General features: G+C 38.9%; 1 protein-coding gene across 5 annotated transcripts in view; it reads right to left on the bottom strand.

The window, feature by feature from the left end:
* USP34 (ubiquitin specific peptidase 34) overlaps window positions 1–19,004 on the bottom strand; it is a 109,515-nt gene that overhangs the window by 7,715 nt on the left and 82,796 nt on the right. For 4 of the 5 annotated variants that reach the window (XM_058836808.1, XM_058836809.1, XM_058836811.1 and 1 more), the window contains exons 49-70: window positions 18,471–18,643; window positions 17,990–18,143; window positions 17,129–17,207; window positions 16,202–16,255; window positions 16,011–16,106; window positions 15,017–15,081; window positions 14,845–14,920; window positions 14,700–14,747; window positions 14,267–14,332; window positions 12,974–13,054; window positions 11,748–11,833; window positions 10,460–10,628; window positions 10,302–10,376; window positions 9,613–9,764; window positions 9,110–9,158; window positions 8,918–9,022; window positions 8,747–8,791; window positions 7,639–7,743; window positions 5,562–5,709; window positions 3,960–4,594; window positions 2,773–2,930; window positions 1,897–1,975 (exon numbers count right to left, since the gene is read on the bottom strand). In XM_058836808.1, coding sequence (XP_058692791.1) covers window positions 1,897–1,975; window positions 2,773–2,930; window positions 3,960–4,594; window positions 5,562–5,709; window positions 7,639–7,743; window positions 8,747–8,791; window positions 8,918–9,022; window positions 9,110–9,158; window positions 9,613–9,764; window positions 10,302–10,376; window positions 10,460–10,628; window positions 11,748–11,833; window positions 12,974–13,054; window positions 14,267–14,332; window positions 14,700–14,747; window positions 14,845–14,920; window positions 15,017–15,081; window positions 16,011–16,106; window positions 16,202–16,255; window positions 17,129–17,207; window positions 17,990–18,143; window positions 18,471–18,643 — 2,698 coding nt within the window. Of the gene's footprint in view, window positions 1–1,896; window positions 1,976–2,772; window positions 2,931–3,959; window positions 4,595–5,561; window positions 5,710–7,638; window positions 7,744–8,746; window positions 8,792–8,917; window positions 9,023–9,109; window positions 9,159–9,612; window positions 9,765–10,301; window positions 10,377–10,459; window positions 10,629–11,747; window positions 11,834–12,973; window positions 13,055–14,200; window positions 14,333–14,699; window positions 14,748–14,844; window positions 14,921–15,016; window positions 15,082–16,010; window positions 16,107–16,201; window positions 16,256–17,128; window positions 17,208–17,989; window positions 18,144–18,470; window positions 18,644–19,004 lie in introns of all 5 variants that reach the window. The other variant, XM_058836807.1, reaches the window with a different exon arrangement.

Raw genomic sequence — 19,004 nt, 5'->3', positions numbered from 1 at the left:
AAAAACGTAAGATTAAGATGGATGCCAGTCATTTTTCAAAATGCTGCTGAAGGATATATGGTTGTACATCACATGAATTACTTCTCCTTTTATACCTCGTGGGCATTTGTGATTTATAGAAATATTGGGAAGGAAAAGCAACTCATTTCCGAACTGCAAAAATTCTAGCACAGGATGTAAGAGAAGATATTTAATCTGCTGGGGTATTTGAAAGATAAAGAAACAGCCTCAGTCCCTAGAATGCAAACCCTTGCCAGGCCCTTTTTATATTACAGTGAAGACAAAAGACACACAGCCAGTCCTATGTGGAAAACTTTCCTGGATGTGGAAACTCCTTAATGCAGTTTTTTGTCACCAGGTAAAACACTTCCAGCCAACAAGTGACAATATTAGGCCAGCTACCCTCAAGCTGTAAAGGAGCATCAATTTAATCTAATTTCTAGCAATGTTTTACACAGGATAAATTTATTTTATATTACTCTTCATAAACATAATTATCCATTGTTAGTAGGGATGAGGTCTAACTAAGCTAAACCAAATTCTTTTTATAGATCTCTATGTATGTACCTTAATCCATTTACATTTCATGTATGGATAACCTTACAGCCCAGTTCCTGACTTTTTACACCCAGTGTACTGGATGGATGTATTTTCATAACAAAAAGGAACAGCTATTGTGGAATAATTAACTACAATTAATTAATCTATAGGCCTATATTTCTAACAAGCTCCTGAAAACTCAATTTTCAAATAGCACTGCACTATTTCTGGAATTCCAGCTCTTTGTACCACACTTTTTCCTACAAAATGCAAACCAGTGACATAAAAAGAGTTTCAAGATTTTTTTATATAAAGCATATAAAAATGGGACTGGAATCAACCTGAAAGCATCATCCAGTCCAGCCACGTGCCTGAAGGCAGACTAAATATCCTTGACAGATGTTTGCTCCAAGTCTGTCTGATGAGTTCCAGTTGTGCTGGCTGCCCCCTCCTGCACAGCCTATTCCAAAATCCCGTTTTCTGCACAGCCACAGTTACCTCTGAACCACTTGTCTTGCACCATGGATTTTCCCAGTTCAATCTCTCCTGAATACACCTTTCTACAGGTGCCAAGAATGAACTGAATCTTGGTTTTATGCTTTCTCCAACATGTCCAGATTTTTATTCTTGTTCTCAAAAGGATTCTGCCCCGTGGAGCACTGCCAGTGCTGTTAATAAGCACAGGCTCTCATCCATCACCTCACTAATGGAAGTGCTGAATGGAATCCAGGCTATTCCACTCCTCAGGACATGTGGGTGTGTAGAGTGAAAGTGCTGGGAGCAGGAGCTTGACATTCCAACCATATCCATCTCAAAGGTGCATTATTTAATTTTTTTCCATTCAATGTGAATTAATTCTGGTCTGATCTCATGGACTAAATCCCCATTTACAACAATTAGATGTGCTCCAGAAATGCATTGTAGGTTTAGTTCCATCAGAAAGAAATCGAGTTTATGTGTTTCATACCACTCCTTGCAAACAAAGGCACAACAGGTAGGAAAGAAAAGGACAACTGCCTCAGGAGGGCCTCAAAGGAGGGTCAGAAATACTAACCACAACTGCAGCTGAGTACCCTTTAAATTATTTCTGGATTTTAATCTGTTGCCTTAACAATTTCTAACTACTAACAACTGTGTGACTGCACTCTGCCATTCATTTCCAGTTACCTGTAATAAAAGGAGTGACACCAAAAAAGCATAAATTTATTCCTCTCAGCATAATCTGCTGGTGGTTTTCTCTCTGTCCTGAGAGGCAGACAAACAATTTCCTGATCTTTTTAGCGCTAAAAAGAAATCTTATTAAACCTGACAGGGGAAGTTCCAGGGCGAGATGTAATTAAATAAAAAAGTAATTACCTCAGTCATCAGAATCAATCCTCTATTGAACACAACGAGAAGTCTGTCTTCATCAGATTCTAATAATATTCTGAAGGCACTAGGAAAAAAATCCAAACATTGAGAACACTGCAAAACGCATTCCAAGCTTAAAATTGTTATACCATTATTTTGGAAAATAATCACAAAAGAACAAAGAAACCCCAAAAGAACATAACTCATCTCATCATTACCTCCCCTCACTTTTTAATTTAAAAATGCCTCTGCCATCGACCTCATTTATGTTATGGAAAGTAATTTATACATAACCTTTACAGAAACATTTTCCATACAACCCCTGAAAAAATGTGGAAAATTATGTACTTCGAAAGACAGAAGTTTATGCTTCGTAAATGATACATTTAAATACATTCAGTCAAGCATATGTTTGGCCTTTTAAATGTCTGAAAATATTTTTATCAGAATATTTTATGCTTACAGCAGAACAGAAAGGAAAAGATTATGCTAATGAATGGTTTCTTTCAACATGAAGATTAATTGGGGCAAGGTGGCTGTGCCCTGTGACAGGAGAGTGCACACAGCCTGTCCTTCCTACAAGGGTTTCAGTGCAACAACAGTTCCATTTCAAACCCCAGCCCTGACCTACATGCACAGGCAATTTATAGCTCTGCTGAGAATGCCCAAGCAGCACTTTCAGCTGTGCTTCCCAAGACCAGAAATGAAACACTCTTTGAAGACACGATACAATAAAACTGTCCCACAGGCACAATTTCTACATCACATTTCTGCTCAGAAGTAACAACTGCCAACAAGAGCAGCTGGAAGTACAGCTCTGCTCCTGGGGGGAGGCTGAGGATGGAATTCCAGCTGAGCTGCTGGATGAGCACAGGGCTGTACCTTATGAGAGTCGTCCAACAAGAGCGTCCGTCCAAGCAGCGCAGGTAACAGCTTATGGTGGTTTTCTTAAATTGTTTTATGTCCTCTATCTCTTCCTCTCTCATGTCTGGCCTCTGAGCTACAAACAGCTGCATGAGGTTAAACAGCTCTTCTACTGCCTAAAACACACAGAAATACTTGGTTAGAGTCAGGTCTCTCACTATGGTATGGTTCAGACTTTATTTCAAAGTTATAAAATCAGATGTTTTGGTGCTTCCTAAGCACACAGCTCACTGTCACGTCTGTGTGTACAGCTATGTATGTACAAAGCCATCTGAAATCCCCAGCCCTGGGACCAAACATTCAGAAAGCTGCTTGTGCCAAAACCTGCTGCAGTCCCATATGCAGTGGAGTAACTCAGATCCTTTACAAGACAAACTGAGACTTCTGAGGGGAGATGCCAACAAGGAGAGCAACAGGACTGTCAGAATGTAAAATTTCTCTGTGAACTGATCTAGGCAGAAGTTCAACCATGGAAGATTCCCTGCATCCCCCTCCTCTCCACAGTGATGGGAAGCACACTCCAAAGGATCCCACAGCATTATTCCCTGGGTAATCATTCAAACCCAGGCCTGGTGTCTCTTCCAGCCCCTGTAAGCCTGTTTGAGCATCACACACAGCCTGCTTTAACCAGCACCTGTTCCCTGCTGCAGGTTTCACTGTGTTGGGACAGCACAACTCCCTCCACACAGCTCTGCCAAAGCTATGTGGGTGTTCCCAAAGGGAACACCAGGCTCTCCTCCCCTGGAATGCAGCAGGCTAAATCTTGGCCCTGTTCCAGAAACTGAAAGCAAAGAAGAAATTGGGAATTTCTCCCCCTTTGTTATAATGCAACCTCCTTTCTAGAGACCACCCATCAAAGCTTATTCCTTGTTTTTTATGACTAGGCTGGAATGCTGAACAGTAGAAACACTGCAGTGCCTGCTCCCAGAGAACAACAACTGCTCTCCAGCTGCCACCCAGGAAGGAAAACCCAAACCAATCCTCCCTAAAGCCTAGCAAATGCACCTAAAGACAGGAATTACTTCCCCCAGGAAACCCACGTGCAACAGTTCCACCATTGAAAGTTACAGTTAAGTTACAAGAGACACCGGATGAGTGGGGACGCAGGAACGAGGGGCTGGCGCGTTGTGGGGTCGGTCACTTACTCCTGGGTACTGACTGGCGTGAGGGGTGAGGTTCTTGAAGGCCCACTGGATGTTCTGGTGAGAAGCCAGCTGCCTGGTGAAGGCAGGGGACTGCTCGCAGCACAGGCGCAGGATGCCGTAGTAGGCGGGCAGCATCCCGCGGTTGAAGAGCACCACATCCTGGTCGTCGTGGTCCGCGAGGATGTAATTGAAGGCAATGTTCTTGGTCACCACGGGGTTCTGCACGATAAGGCGCACGTTCTCGGGACAGTCCACGCACACGTTGTACCAGAAGGACAGCAGGGCCTGCTTGTTGTGGTTGGTGGCGATGGCCGGCTCCGAGAGCTTCGGCTGGAAGAGGTTCCACAAGTCCATGAAGTAAGTGGAGAACATGAGCTTCTCGGTTTTGGAGATCAAACAGTACGTCATGAAACTGAAGTAGGGCACCAGTTTGGTGGTGCCGTGCACAGCAGCGTCGACGTAGAGCTTGGCTCGTGAGAGCAGGCCAAGGAGCACGTTGTAGACTTGGTGCAGAACTACTGTGGTGTCGGGGCTGAGGGGCAGGTCCCGTGTGGGGATGTGCAAAGAGCGGGTCGATCGGAACATCTGACGGAAGGAATTGCTTGGAATAAGCGACACCAAGAGATAGGCTGCAGCTTCAAATAAAAACAGATTTGTTACACCTTTGACAGTGACATACCTGCTTAACAGCCATGTAAACAGCAATCAAACTGCACTGCATGTTCCATTTACAGATTTCAAAGCATTTTACAGAATCTGGTATTACTGTACTCACACTAGAAAAAAAAAATCCAAGTGGCTAAGAGTAGTACCAAGCACGTTCAAAGTGGTGCTGGGACATGCTACCTACATCCCTGTCTGCTGCCTGCTTCTCCCTGTGCTAAAATAATGCATCCCACCACAGAATGTGATCCCAGATCCCATCACACAATGCATCCCAGAGGTTTTCCATGACTGAAGTCACTGCTCAATCAAGAGGTCATTACCTCCTCAGAGATGTTTACAACTCTGTTGCAAAGCTGTACCTCCAGTTTTCAGATCACCCTAAACCACAGAAATGTCTTAAAGGTCAGTGGCCTTTACTATGGAGTACTTTACTTTGTAAAGAAAATTGACACAGGGAAGGCTGAGAATGTTCACTGGCAGTGTGACAGTGTGATTCCTGGCAGAACAAACCAGAGAGCCAGGATACCCTGGAATCTGGGAGAAGCACAGGCGGCTTCTCCTTGATCTACAAGTTCAAAGGAGTCAGCTGAAGATTATTGTGGAAGAACAACATGTACTGCTCCCACCTCTTGTACAGCCTTGTGATGGACACAATGGAAAACCTCTGGAATCACCTCTTTTCCTTCTTTAGGTTTTCCTGGAACTTGCAGATTAACCACTTAAAATAAAGAACCTACCAATGTATCATTCAAAGTACCAAATGAAAACACAGTTTCCATCAAAACTGGTAACACCTCTGGATGAGGCACCACAGTTATCCTAAGATTTTAAAACCCAGCATTTCCAAAACAACTGGAAAAGGAAGAAAAGACAAACACAGGAGCATGCAACTCAGTACAACAGCTGACAAATTTCCTCCAATTAAAATTCACTTACAAGTTCTCACTCGAGGGTAGTTGTGTGCCAGAAGGAAACGTTCAACCCAGTTTTCCATGTTCTGCAGGACCCAGCTGTGAGCGAGTTTGTTCCGAGGTGTTTGCACTGCCAGCCAATCCAGGCACTGTGAGGGGTTGTACTCAATGACCTGAAGGAGAGGGGGGAAAATCCAAAGGAATACATTAATCTTCCTACTATGCACTGATTGTATTAAAAACCCCTAAAATCACTTTCAACATTTCTTTTTATAATCACTTAGGGCTATCAAAGCACCTGCAACACTGAGCTGCTCTGCACCCAAAGAAAACCTCATTAAATTTCACTGGTTTGTGCTTCTGAACCTTGCTTTTTCAAAGTTCAGTCTAAGCCCAGGAAATTACTCTGCCTATTCTTTCTGCAAATTATGAGATATTTAGGAGTTGAAATAGTAAGCACTAAGATGGAACAATCTTTTCTTTACAAACAAGTATTTTTTAAAAATATCTAACACTGAAACGGTATTTTTATAAGTTAGATCAAAAGAACATAAATTGTATGCAAAGATGTTCATACAGCTTCATGCTGAGGGTAACTATTACATTTTTTATTGAATATACAATTTCAAGGAATGAATTCATCCAGCACTTTCCAAAGGCAATGAGTGCTGTTGTGCAGCCAGCAAACGTTCAGAGAATGAGGAGAAAACGAGGCTTCCTGTGCATTTCTGGCTCTGTGGAGCTGGGAATCTGTTGACATTAAGTCAATAAATGTAGTTTGTTGTTTTGTTAGTTTTTAAAAACTACTTTCTTTTTACTTCAAGGTCCAGGGGCCCAGACAAGAAAAAAATTTACCCTAAGGAATCAGAGGTAGTAACTGGCTTGTTGAAGCTGTTCCCTCTACTCCCACCTAAAGTATATGAGCAGCTGACATGACCATAACTCTGCTTATAAAATTTTAATCTCATTTTAAAAATATACACCTAAAGAACAATCTCCTCCCTTTATTTAGAAATGACAAATTGCTCTGTCAGGTTTCCTGGGTAATGGCTGGAGGGAATGTCCAAGAAAGAGACAATAATTTCTCAGTGTCTGCAGAGCTCAATCACTTTTTAACGACTTCTAGAAGCTGGAGAGGCTGTAGAAGTAAATTCTACACCCCAAGTCTGTGCATTCACTGCTGGGTCCACATCCCTGCCTGCACAATTTATATCCCTGGACCTGTGTCACCAGCTGGGTGTCACTGTGCCCCTTGAGATGTGCTGATTGAACTCCCTTTACCTGAGGTGCAGCAGCTACAGCTCATCCATCACATCACTGGCAACACTTGTGATCCTACAGCTGCTCCTGACCAGGAGGAAACCCTCTGGAACAGCAATCCATGTCCTGTCCCACAGTGCTCCAGCCCCATTTTTTAAAGGGAATTAAAGGGAATGAGCTGGTCCTCAGCAGTCTCCAGGCTGGCCCTGCTATTCTCAGCCAGGAATGAAGACAGTAAATTGTACTGGGAACTCAGAGAGCAGGTGAAGAGAAAGCTTTAATTGCTTATCTGTGGCTCAGATCAAGGAATTCATCCCTATGCCAACTTGGTTAAAAAGTCTCTCTCTCATTTTAGAAACACGAGCAAGGTTAGTCCTGCACACAGCAACTATTCAGCAGACTCAGTTTAGCACTATTTTAAGCACTAAAAGTGTCAATGGACATTCTAAAGAGAACCAAAAATGTCAAATGAATATTCAAGGATCTGTACATAAAGGCCAAAAAACCCCACAACCAAATGATGGGTGTTGAAACATTTTAGAGGCCTTGCAAAAAGATAACTGAGTGGAATTTGTCTAGAAAAAGCATTCTAGGCCCTCATTATGAATCAATTCATTTCTCATGAAACTAAAATTTGAAGTTAAATTGAAAGAGCCATTGGCCCCACATTAAGTTACAACAGAACTTTTTAATGTCAATTGGCTGTTGCTGTTTATTCAGAAGAGGAATGGTAATAAAATTGTGGACTGATGCAGGAAGGATGACGACAAAATGCAAAAGAGACATAAAAGAACCAACAAGAGAAAGAAAATTTAGCTTCTGTTTTATTTTACATATTGTACCTCCCATATCCTCTGCAGAATGTAAGAAGCAAAGGGTGGCATTCCTGGAGGTCCACCAGCAAACTCCATGAGCATTGTGAGCAATTTGAAAAAAGGATTGGCTGCCTGTAATGCAGAAAAGGGAAAAATATCCAATATTTAATTTTATCCACATTTTTTAAGAGTTTATTTTTTTAAAACTCCAATGATTGTAAGATTTCTATAAACTTCAGAACTACAATACATTAATCCCTTACTATTTCATCTGTACATAATCCATATATATATAAATTAAGCCACTGGTTGCAGTCAGTGCAAAGCAACTAGGAGAAGTTAGAGGAAATATACATATATATAAAATAAAAAAAGATTATATATTATACATTATGTATTATACATTATATATTGTACATATATATATAAATATGTATGTATTATAGCAAATAGGGACATTATTCTGGAAAAAGCAAAGAATCAATCTGTCCATTGTTGAAGAATTCACCAATTTATCCTGGTTTATATTTACAGAAGACTTCACCAGCTCAGTTATTATTTTTATGTATTTACGTAACATGGAATATGGATCCTGGGGAGTTTATCCAAAAGCATCCCATTTTGAGGTTTTACACTGCCAAGACTCACCCAGCTTTTAACAATGTTTCAACAAAGTGGTTACAGCTATAATTACATTTTGCATCTGGAATCCATTTGGAACTCAGTATTTTTGTTATTACAAGGGCAGGAATTTAGTCTGAATATGAAATGTGTTTGCCAGCACAGAACTGCAAAACAGTGCTCCAAATCTTGAACAGACAGATAATAAGTAATTATCTCCATTTATTCTTGCACACAATATTTTAATGTTACCAACTTTTAAAAGAAATTCATACTGGTAGAGAATCTAGAAATGTTGCTTGATTTGAATAAAACTTTCATCCTGAGTAGCACAGCAAATTTCTGTTTTACAAAACTTAACAAACAGTGCAGTTAGGCTTCATTTACTGGCACAAAAACTTCCATGGATCATCTTTCATGCAAGATTTTTGGTGAGCAAAGAATTATTTCTGTGATTTAAACCAGGCAAATATGACTACAGATTATTTACTAGACAGGTGGTGTGTTTACATACCTCAGGTGTCAGCTTTGCTATAGATGTGAACAGCATGGACACAATCTTGAAAAGAAAACACACAAAACTCACTTAGACTTGTGTTTATTCAGTTAAAATAATAATAATAATTCCCCCATGACACTTACTGGAGGAGATTTCAATAAATAGCTACAGGTCCCTGCTACTCACGTGCTCTGCAAGGCGATTGTTGTAGCGGCACAAACTGAAAATGAGGTTGCAGGTTTGCCTGATGTTGATCCCATCACGGATATGTTGAAATAAAAAAGGGAAACCCTGCAACAAATAAGCAGATACAGTACACTGCCTACAGCTACACACCACAGAGGGTTTGGGAGGCTGAAGCAGTCACTTTGAACTTACCTTCCCTCCTGTCAGTGCTGCCATGTCATTTTGTGACAAGGTCAAATGCCTAAAATACAGAAGAAAATTATCATTTTACTTCAGCTATGATTATGGTTAGGAAGACACTCAGGACTGAGAGTTAGTTCATATTCTTCAGTATCACAAAAGACAATAAAGGTGTTGATGTGAAAGTGAACAAAAAAAAATTTTTTTACTTGAATGAGATAAAAAAAGAAAACCAAATGTGGGCAATTGAATGTGTCCAAGTATTTAACCCAAGTCTTTCATTTGGTCCACAATGACAACCCCTTTTTAAGTTATTAAAAATATAATGGGCTTATATACAAGCTTATTTATGCTGTTAAAAAAGCCCACAGACAAGCCCATAAAATCTCTGACTCCTTTCTGAACTGAATTATAAATATATATATTTCTGAATTATAAATATATTATTATATTATAAATATAATTATTCTGAACTATAAATTATAAATTGAGTTTGTTTTTTCAGAATCTCTTGCCTTTCTGAGCGAGACTGTTCCACCAGAAGAGCAATCAGGGCAATCATCTTTTCCAGTGCAGCAGGCCTGTATTTCTCTTCTGCTAAAGAAAGGATATCTTCCTCTTCCTCCTCTTCCTCCCCTTCTTCCTCAGAAAGCACTTCAACCTGGGGCTAAGGAAAACACAGAGAGCTTCAGTGTGGACATTTTGAGCCTTCATTTCAAAGGGCCTTTGCATATCCTGTCCTTTATTCCAAACAACTTCATCACTGCATGAATCAAACCAGGTAAGGATCTAATCCCTTCATTTTCACATTGAAACATTCACTCTGCATAAACAAAATTGTATTTACAAATGCAAGAGGTAGGCTGGCTGAAGATATGGTTTATTTAACAAAAAAGGCAGGTCAATTTAAGAACCTAAGTTGTATAATAGGAGTAAGTAATCAATTGTTAATAGCGCTATCATTAGTAACAAGTTAAGGGCAACTTTAATTGCTTTTACTGAGTACTTATTTCTACACTAAACAATAATAGCCAATTCAATATATTTTTTTTAATATTCTATTCACTTGAACATTGAAAAAAATTGTGGAAGTGAAGCAATTTTAATTTAACAGCTGAAAGATGATTCAAGACACAGAGCAGCAATGACCACAGATGTAAAACAGGAAATATTAGTTTTTGTTATATAAAATACTTCAACTTACATTCTCAGGGCCTTTGGTTCCCATGTAGAAATGGACCATTGTGGATATGGCTTGCAGGGAGAGCAGGAACTGGCTCTGAAAAAGGCAGGGATGGCGTTACTTGAAAATACATTTGTGCACAGACACCAGCAGCTCCCCAAATCCAAGGCTGTACTCACTTCCTCCTCTCCCATTTTGGCAAATTCATAAAGAAAGGCGAAGTACTCGGTGAGGTGTTTGCTGTGGGGTTTGACACCGTGCTCCATGATGGACAGCAGCGTCTTCACGAAGCGCGTGACGCACGAGCGGCTCCCGATGTCCTCCACGGGCCCGTCCATGTCATCAGAGCTGGCAGCAACAACAGCCAGGGTGAGGATTTCACACAGTAACAGAGCAGAAAGCCATCCTGAGCCAGTCCAAACAAACACCAAAATTCCTGCTCTGTCCTGCTCTCACCCCTATCCACAGCCTGGGTAACAACACAGCCCAACCCCAGGGAGCATCAGGCACTTGAAATGCAGAAAGGTTTGTCAAATTAGTGTTCTGAACCAGGATGCTGCTTAGGAAAATAAGAACTCTTTGAACAACAGAATTTGGGATCTCCAATTTAAAATCATCCTCTTGGTTTGCCTGTTGAATTTACTGAGAATGCAATCATAGCTGTGGAACCAAGGCAAGGCATCTTCCTGAACACACCCTGGCAAGGCAGAGAACATCCACCTTCAGCCTCAAACATCTGCTCAGGGCTGGATCTTGTTACTGAACAAAACCAAGTCACAGACTCAAGTAAGGCTTCCAAAGCAAATTAAATTCTACTTTTTACCATGAAAATTGCATCTTCATGTCCTGAATTTTGATATGGCAGCATAGTTATTACTAACACTGCCATTTTTGCTCTGTGGAAAATTTATTATCACAATCACAACTTTAACACAAAAGGTGAAAGAAAACCCACTATTTTCTTCTCATCATGAATCAAAAAGAGTTTGTGTATTTCGTAATTGCAGATAAAGTGACAGATTTCTTGATAATAAGCAAGAGCGAAGGAGAATCCAAGAGGGTTCTTCCTCCTTTTTGACAAAACCTGTAATTTAGTTATAGAATTAACCGCTGATCTCCAAACTCTTTTACTGGATGTACTAATAAAAACTTCCACCTTTGTGCCTCCAGATCCAATTCACAGTAGGATTCTCAAGTCTAAGGAGTGAGATTTACACCTGCAGTGTCCAAGTGACAGGGAAAATAAAGACCATGCTGAAAACCTACTCCAAGGGAGCAAATGCTTCAAACAATTTGACACTACCCTTTGCAACCATAGTGGTATTTTTAAATAACTCAGAGCAGTTTGGGCATAATAATGAAGAACAATTAGCACTATTTCAGCTTTACATGACTGTTTGAGTCATTAAATAAAAGCAGCTGCAGCAATGCATGGAATGAACAGAAGTTGCAGGGGGTTTATTTTACCAGTCTTCCATTCCTGGCTGCAGATAAAGGTGTGCATGTACTGGCCTCAGCCTCTGGATCACGTGGATACACAAGCGCTGGAACATCTGCAAACAGAGAAGGGAATGAACTCTACACCTTCAGTCCTTTACAAAAAGGTCAATATGTCATCCTAAGCAAAGAATATTCTACCTCCAAGTCCCACTGCCAGCTCTTCACAGGCTCCAAGTTTGAAAGACAAAGCTGAGATTGTATTTTAACAGAGACAAACCTGGATTTTATGAACAGATCTCATGCAGGAACCTTAGACCCAACTTTTAATATTGGTGTGCACCAAACTTGGCTCTATTTTTAATCTTCTATCTCTATTTTCTGAAACATTTTGATATTTTGGCAAGATGTTTTTTAATTTTGCTGCTAGCTCATAGGAATTCAAGTGAAAATTTGAAGGAAATTCCTTCCAGTTGTTTTTATTTTGTGAAGCATTCATGAGAAGACCTTGCCTAAGACTTTGCATAAGAATTTTCCCATTAAATATATTCTTTTACTGACACATTGCATACAAAAACTATCTATGGGCCTGTATGGAAATATCACTTCAATAACCAGAAATCCAACTGAAGAATCCAGATGAGATAAAGGAACTGTTAAAGTTTATACCTTAACAACTTGCAAATAAAGCACACTTGTCAGTGACACTATTAATAGTTGGATTTGTGAATGCCCAAATGCTACTAATGTGAAGGGGTTTTTTTAAAAGTAGTTCTAGAAAAGGGTATTAACAGAGCCTAGGGGCATAATATTGTACAATTACCTCTACCCACAAAAATTTTAGAAACAGAAGTTTCAAACTGGAGCTTTGAGGAGTACTGAATGTAAACAGTTTAATTTTTATTTTTTTTTTCTGAAGGTGCAGCTTGATGAACTACAGTTGAATTAAGTTAGAAAAAAACCCCCAATTTTTTAATGTAAAGTGTTCAGATTTCTAGAGATCATGCAGGAGTCGTAGAAACCTTTATTTGCATCTATTGTGATTTAGTGACCCTGACTGTACAGCTATGCTGGGGTTGGTTCAAACAGTAACACTCCCATGGCCAAGTATCCTCCCTAAATCATTTTCAAGAATGGAGAAGGATCAGACAATGACCGGTATTCAGTAAAACTGTCAGAATCACAGCCATCAGAATTGTCTGTTTCTGGTCAGGGGTCAAGCAGTCACCTGACTTGGAAAGGAACTTTTTTCTTACCTGCCTCACAATCTGATTGGGACACTTTATTAGAATCTGCATTGGCCACCAATCATCATCAGCCATACGATCCAAAAACCACTGCAGAAGATACATACTGTGTTAGTTTTGTTCCACACTTGCTCTAGTCCAATCTTCTTTTTTGCATGATATTAAAGTCTGAAGAGAAATCGATGTTACTATTATTAAGGAATAGGTAAGTTTTAATCCAAGGGAAATCTAAAAGTCTTCTGTGCACGAAGGAATAAAGAAATAAAGATCAACAGTAGTAAACAGCAATATGAATTTATATCTGGTATCTTCTTATCCCTGTGCTCTGCATGCCATTAGGAAATTATCTGAAAGAACACACTTATCCTGCAAAGTGATGTCAACAGTATAAAAACTACACTTACAACAAAGCAGAACCTGAAGAATCTTGCAGAAGAGTGACAGGATTAAACAGAGCCTCCCAAGTTAGATCCCTTTTGCATTTTAACATGTGGAAAAACCTCACGGCCTCCAGAGACCCAAAAAGTATAAAACTGACAGAGGATGACTCATTCCAAGTCAGACTCAGCAAATAACATGGCTCAGTCTTCTGAATCTCCCAGAATTTTGTTTGAGTCACAGGAAAGACAGTTTAAAATAAAGAATCAACGTTCTTACTTTTATTTTAATTGTACCTGAGCATTCTTTACTATATTAAATGACTTCACTCAAACATCTCAGGACTACACCTCACTGAGACAACTGCACACCTAAATACCGAATGCTACATAATTTATCAACCAGAATCAGTTTATAAAAGAATAATGGATTTAATTCCTTTCTACTGAATAAAGTCTAAGGCAGGACACAGTCTGTGCTGGGCTCCTTGTACATTTAAATTATCACAGAAACAATCTCAAATTTTTCTTCAGTATCTCAAAATTGTTTTCAGCAAGATCACACTGAATTGTCTTTCCGTGTCTCTTGCGTGAGTTAATTTAAGCACGTCTTCATTACACAAATCACTACATAATAATTAATCAAATAAGTAATCAAATAAGGAGTTTGTGACACTGGCTTTCTCTTATTCCAGTGACAAAAAAATTTTGGCCTGTGGTCTCAACACAGGCTTCTGCAAATAAAAGTTAAGTCATTCCCCAGAATCTGCAGTTATCAGAGAGGATGAATTTCATCTCATAGAGCACAAATACACCAAATACAGTAGTTCATAGTCCAAAATATTCCAGGGATACGAACCTCCAGGAAAGTTAAACAATATATAGAAAGTTGGTTTGTACTTTGCTGAGTTCCTAAGTCACTTACTTCACAAGCTGCCTGACTGTTATTAAACTGTTTTGTTAACAGTTCAATCCACTGAAGCATTGTAGGCTGTGAAAAGAAATACAGAAGAAAATGTAACTTCAACTACTGAATTCCAGCATAATCTTTAAACATTTCTAAATGATTCAGTAAAGCACCAAATCTTAAGAATATAATTATAAACAATAAACATTTTATGAATTAATAATAGGTTATACCTAGAGATAAATAACAGCCCATACATTTTTACATACATGTTATATTCCATTGTGCAGTGCTCACTATAAACGTGGTAAATGACACTCTAAAAATTAATTTTCCATCATATATGGCAATTTTACAGCTCAAAAATTCCACTTTAAAAGGTAAAGTACAGATCTGCTTTTCACTAGGTTCATGCAGCTACTTAATGAGAATTTACAAGTAAATTGAATACCTTTTCCTTTGAATGAATAAATGTCTCTAGTACAAAGGAAGTGCTTAACTGGAAAAAAAAATGGCACCATTAATTTAGAATGCATGAATTAAAATGTACACAAGGAAATAGTTAATAGAAGATGAGATTCTTAGTTAATCCTTACCTTTGCTGTCATCAGAGAAACCGCTTTTGGATCTGGTAGTGTACTTGGGATGCTACTACACAACTGCCACATAAACCTAGAGTCAGTAATTTTATTTGTTAATTAAAATAAATAATGATAATCTGCAAGAAGAAAAGAAGCATTAATATTACACTTTAAAAGAAAAACTTACCCAAAATATGTATGTTCAAAAATGTTCTTGTCTTGAAGGAACTGCATGTTATCATGCCATATCCACTGAAGAAAAAATGCTACCATCAGATACAAGAAAGCAGTTTATTTCACTACTTAAGTATGATTTTAAAAATATTTAAATGATTCCAAGGCTAAAAAAAACCCCAAAATTTTTCTGTATGAAAAATTATTTCTGAAAGCACTTTATTTAGTTTAAAGAACTGGCTCAAAGCTGTTTTATTCATACTTTAGTGAGTATTGGTTTTGCCTGCCATGGGACTGCAGAGCAGAGCTTCAAACCTTCTCCTCTCTCTTTCTGTGACCTCGTTTTTACAATTTAATTATTCAGAGTTTTGGGCTAAAATTTTGGGAACAGCAAGTTTAAAAAGAATCACAGCTGAAGTCTAACCCAAAGCTTGCTGCACTCTCAGAACTTCTGTTAAATTCCTAACGAGTAAGATTTGAATCTCCATCATTAAACCAGAACAGGATTTCATGCCACGTCCCCTGTTCCTTTCTCTAAAGTGATGTTTTTGATCACATCAATTCACAGTGATGCTCACAGCAATAAAGTTTAAACGTTTAACTCTGATAAAATCCATTAATATTATTAAGACCAAGAAGGATGAAAGCATGATCTGATTTGCTGGCTAGGAATGAAGAGACATTTTAAATTAAGAACCTAAAACGTGGCAGATGCTGAAGCAACACTTCTGGCCAGAGGGAGCAGGGACATTAGATTTTCCAGGTGTTAGAAAGGGATTTATCCCATATACAGGACAGAATGAGAAAACAGCTAAAATTCACATCAAATGTAAATCCCAATTCCCTTCCTATCCCATGGCAATCTCCTAAGGAAGAATATGAAATGAAAGGACTGTCACCTTAGTGATTTAAATTCTTTTTGCTTTCCTATGTTTATTCAGATTTCTGATGTGTTCAGGGCCTCCTAGAGTGTTTTAAAATTGGTGTTAAAACAAATCAACTTGTACCTCCAGCAATTCTGATGAAACATCAAATTTGTAGTCTTTGCCATTTTCCTCCTCTGGCTCCATCCGTTTATAAAACAGCATGTACGCACTGTGTGTCTTGGAGAAAAAAACATCTGTATAATTTTTGCTTTGAGAAAGAAATCATGAAATCAGAAATATAATCATAGAACAAGGGTTTAGAAGAGAAATACCTTTTCAAAGGAGAAATCCATAAACTTATCAGTAACAGAATCGTAAGTTTTTGTCTGTCAAGAAGAAAGCAAAACCATTAATTACAAGCTTTTCAGTGCTTCAGTTTCTAACAGTTTGTGATCGTTCACTTGCACATTTATTTCATGACATTTATGAGGGTTGCTGACAATTTAGTTCTTGCTCAAAGCAGTCTTGTTCCTTTTTTTCTTCTACAGTGGCCTTTTCTGAATTTTCAAAGCTACTATGCAATACTTTACCTCCATCTCAAGCAATTTCCTGGCTCATCCATCTCACTGACACCTCTTCTTTAGAGGCACCTAAAGGTATTTTATCCATGTGCCAAACAAAGGAATCTTTTGGATTTATTTCAGCATATTGTCTTTCCCAGACAACAGAAATTGTCTTATACACAGGACTGCTTTAGTAAGATACTGTTTTATCTGTAATGTGCTTTATATCATGTACACAGCTATAAATAATGATCAATTCAGGCACAACCTGAGAACATTTGAGTGTTGTTTGTAGTAATGATGAGTAAAAATATTCCAGCTCATGTCACAGGCAGCCACACAAGGCATAGACAAGGATCAAAATGTGCTGTTTTTTCCAGAATACACCTAAGCTTCAAGTAATTATTCTTTCATCAATGGTCTGAGCTAAGCAGCCACCCCAAGCAAGGATTCCTAAATTAGCTACAGACTTCACTTTTTTATACCTGATAAAATGGTATGATAAAAAACAGACCTAGTAAAGAAATACCTCTTGTTTGGAGAGACATTTGATAATTAACTTTGCTTCATTAGTAATACCTGTACTATACTTCTGACAGCTTCCTTTTAAAACCTCATACAAAGACCTGGGTTGTACCAGGCTGTAACAGATACTTGGAAGAGCTGAACACGACAAAAATTCAGGTCACAACTTACAGTCATTTCTCCACCAAAACATTCAGAAGCGAGCTGGGCAGAATCAAAGGGTTTAACTTCAGCATCATTGAAAAGGTACCTGCAAGACAGGAAGAAGCTTTGAAAAGCTGTTGCTCATCTCTAAGAGCAATTAAAGCTTAATGGGCACTTCCAGTGATTCCTCAGATTGAAATATTCCTATTAATTTCCCATGGCTTGTTTAGAACCCAGCAAATAAAACTCTGGTCCCAAAGTGACTTCCTTCTAATAACATCAAACAAGAAAGTACTGCTGTGGATCCCCACTGGAGCAGGGATTAGGTCATGAGCTGGTCCTGTTTCAGAAATGCTCTGCTACTCTAGAGAACAGGAATAGAGGAAATCTTTTCTCCCATTCCAGAGCTCCAGTGAGAAATGGAGATACCACATCCAAAAGTAGAAGGCAGAGTGCTCCGGGCTTTCTTCTGTCTCCTAGCAGGACCCTCCCCATTTCCATGCCCACTTCCCTTCCCTTTCCCAAATTCTACATGCAGAAATGTAGCTGGATCCTCATCCAAGGTACCAAGCAGATTTCAGGAAGGACACTTGAGGAAATCTTTTGTACTGAAATAATTCAAGTCTAGTTCCATCAGGAAGCCATCCTTGGCTGTGGTGAGGCCAGCACAGCATTCCCTGCCACCTCTGTGTCCGAGGGATCACACAGCTCTCCTGGTTACTGATCCAGAGGCCAATAAATTAATATCCTTACGCCCATCAAATTCCAGCATCCTGTGCTTTCCACAGGAACCTACAGGATGTACCCCCTCCCTATAGAACTGCATCTAACAAAGCCAACAAGCTTCATAGTTACTAAAAATATGGAAATAGAAATGGCATGGCTCACCACTTGTTGTTTTTGTAAGCGTGAGGATTGACAATGTCCCTGATAAAACTGTAGTAATGCCCCCCATCTGCAGTTCCTGTGTGAACTGTCACACCAATCAGGTCATACTCATAACTCTCAGTCTCCTTCAGATATCCACCATCTTCCTTAAAACCTGCAAGAATTCAATACCATATTTCATCAGTTATTTCCTAAACACCCAAACGTCAATATTAGCAACAAACCCTATGTAACTGTTCACAATTCCCCATATACTTTATGGGCAAATATAAGATTAATTCAAATTAAACAGTATTTGAAACAAAAAACTTGCCATTTTTCATATGTGCAATACAGTGTGTGACTTAGGGAATATAGATTGATTAAAGCTATGTATGATTTTATTTGCTTCTGCTCTGTATACAGGAAGTGAATACACAGATAAATACACAGTGTTACACAGACAGTGTTAAAGCTTGCTGAATTCATTTTATGAGCAAACCTTCTTTCCTGTCGTTTTTTCCCATGAGGAAATCTTCAGTGTAGGGTGTCATATCCAAACGTAAAGGGAATGAAAAATGGGTATTGACTTTCTCCTTCATCATGGTCACCATATTAAATGTATATCTCATGGTGTTGAAGCTTAAGATACGAGGTAGTTTCTTAAAACATGCCCTGAAGGACCACAAATAAACATGATTTACAAAAGCTTTAGTAGAGTGAATTGTATTTTCACAGAGATTTTTAAACATTTCTTTCAAGTGTAACATTGGAGATCTGTTGCTAAAACAAATATAAAATTCAGCTCTCACAGTGCCCCAGAGCAGGGCAGACTGACAGGCAACAGGAAGGTCAAATTTAGCCCATTAAACAATTCTATTTAGGCTGTCACTATACCTTGGAAGAAACAGCAAATTTACTCATATGGCAGAAACCAGTTTTCTAAAATAGTATCATAAAATAAGCCATGAATGAATTCAACAATGCAAATCCCCTCGCTGCAGGGAGTTATCATCTTCCAAAAGACAAATTTCAA

The sequence above is a fragment of the Poecile atricapillus genome, chromosome 3 (assembly GCF_030490865.1).
Source record: "Poecile atricapillus isolate bPoeAtr1 chromosome 3, bPoeAtr1.hap1, whole genome shotgun sequence".
In the NCBI taxonomy this organism is placed as follows: domain Eukaryota; kingdom Metazoa; phylum Chordata; class Aves; order Passeriformes; family Paridae; genus Poecile; species Poecile atricapillus.
The sequence above is the reverse complement of the archived record's forward strand: the minus strand, read 5'-3'. Positions and strand labels throughout refer to the sequence as shown.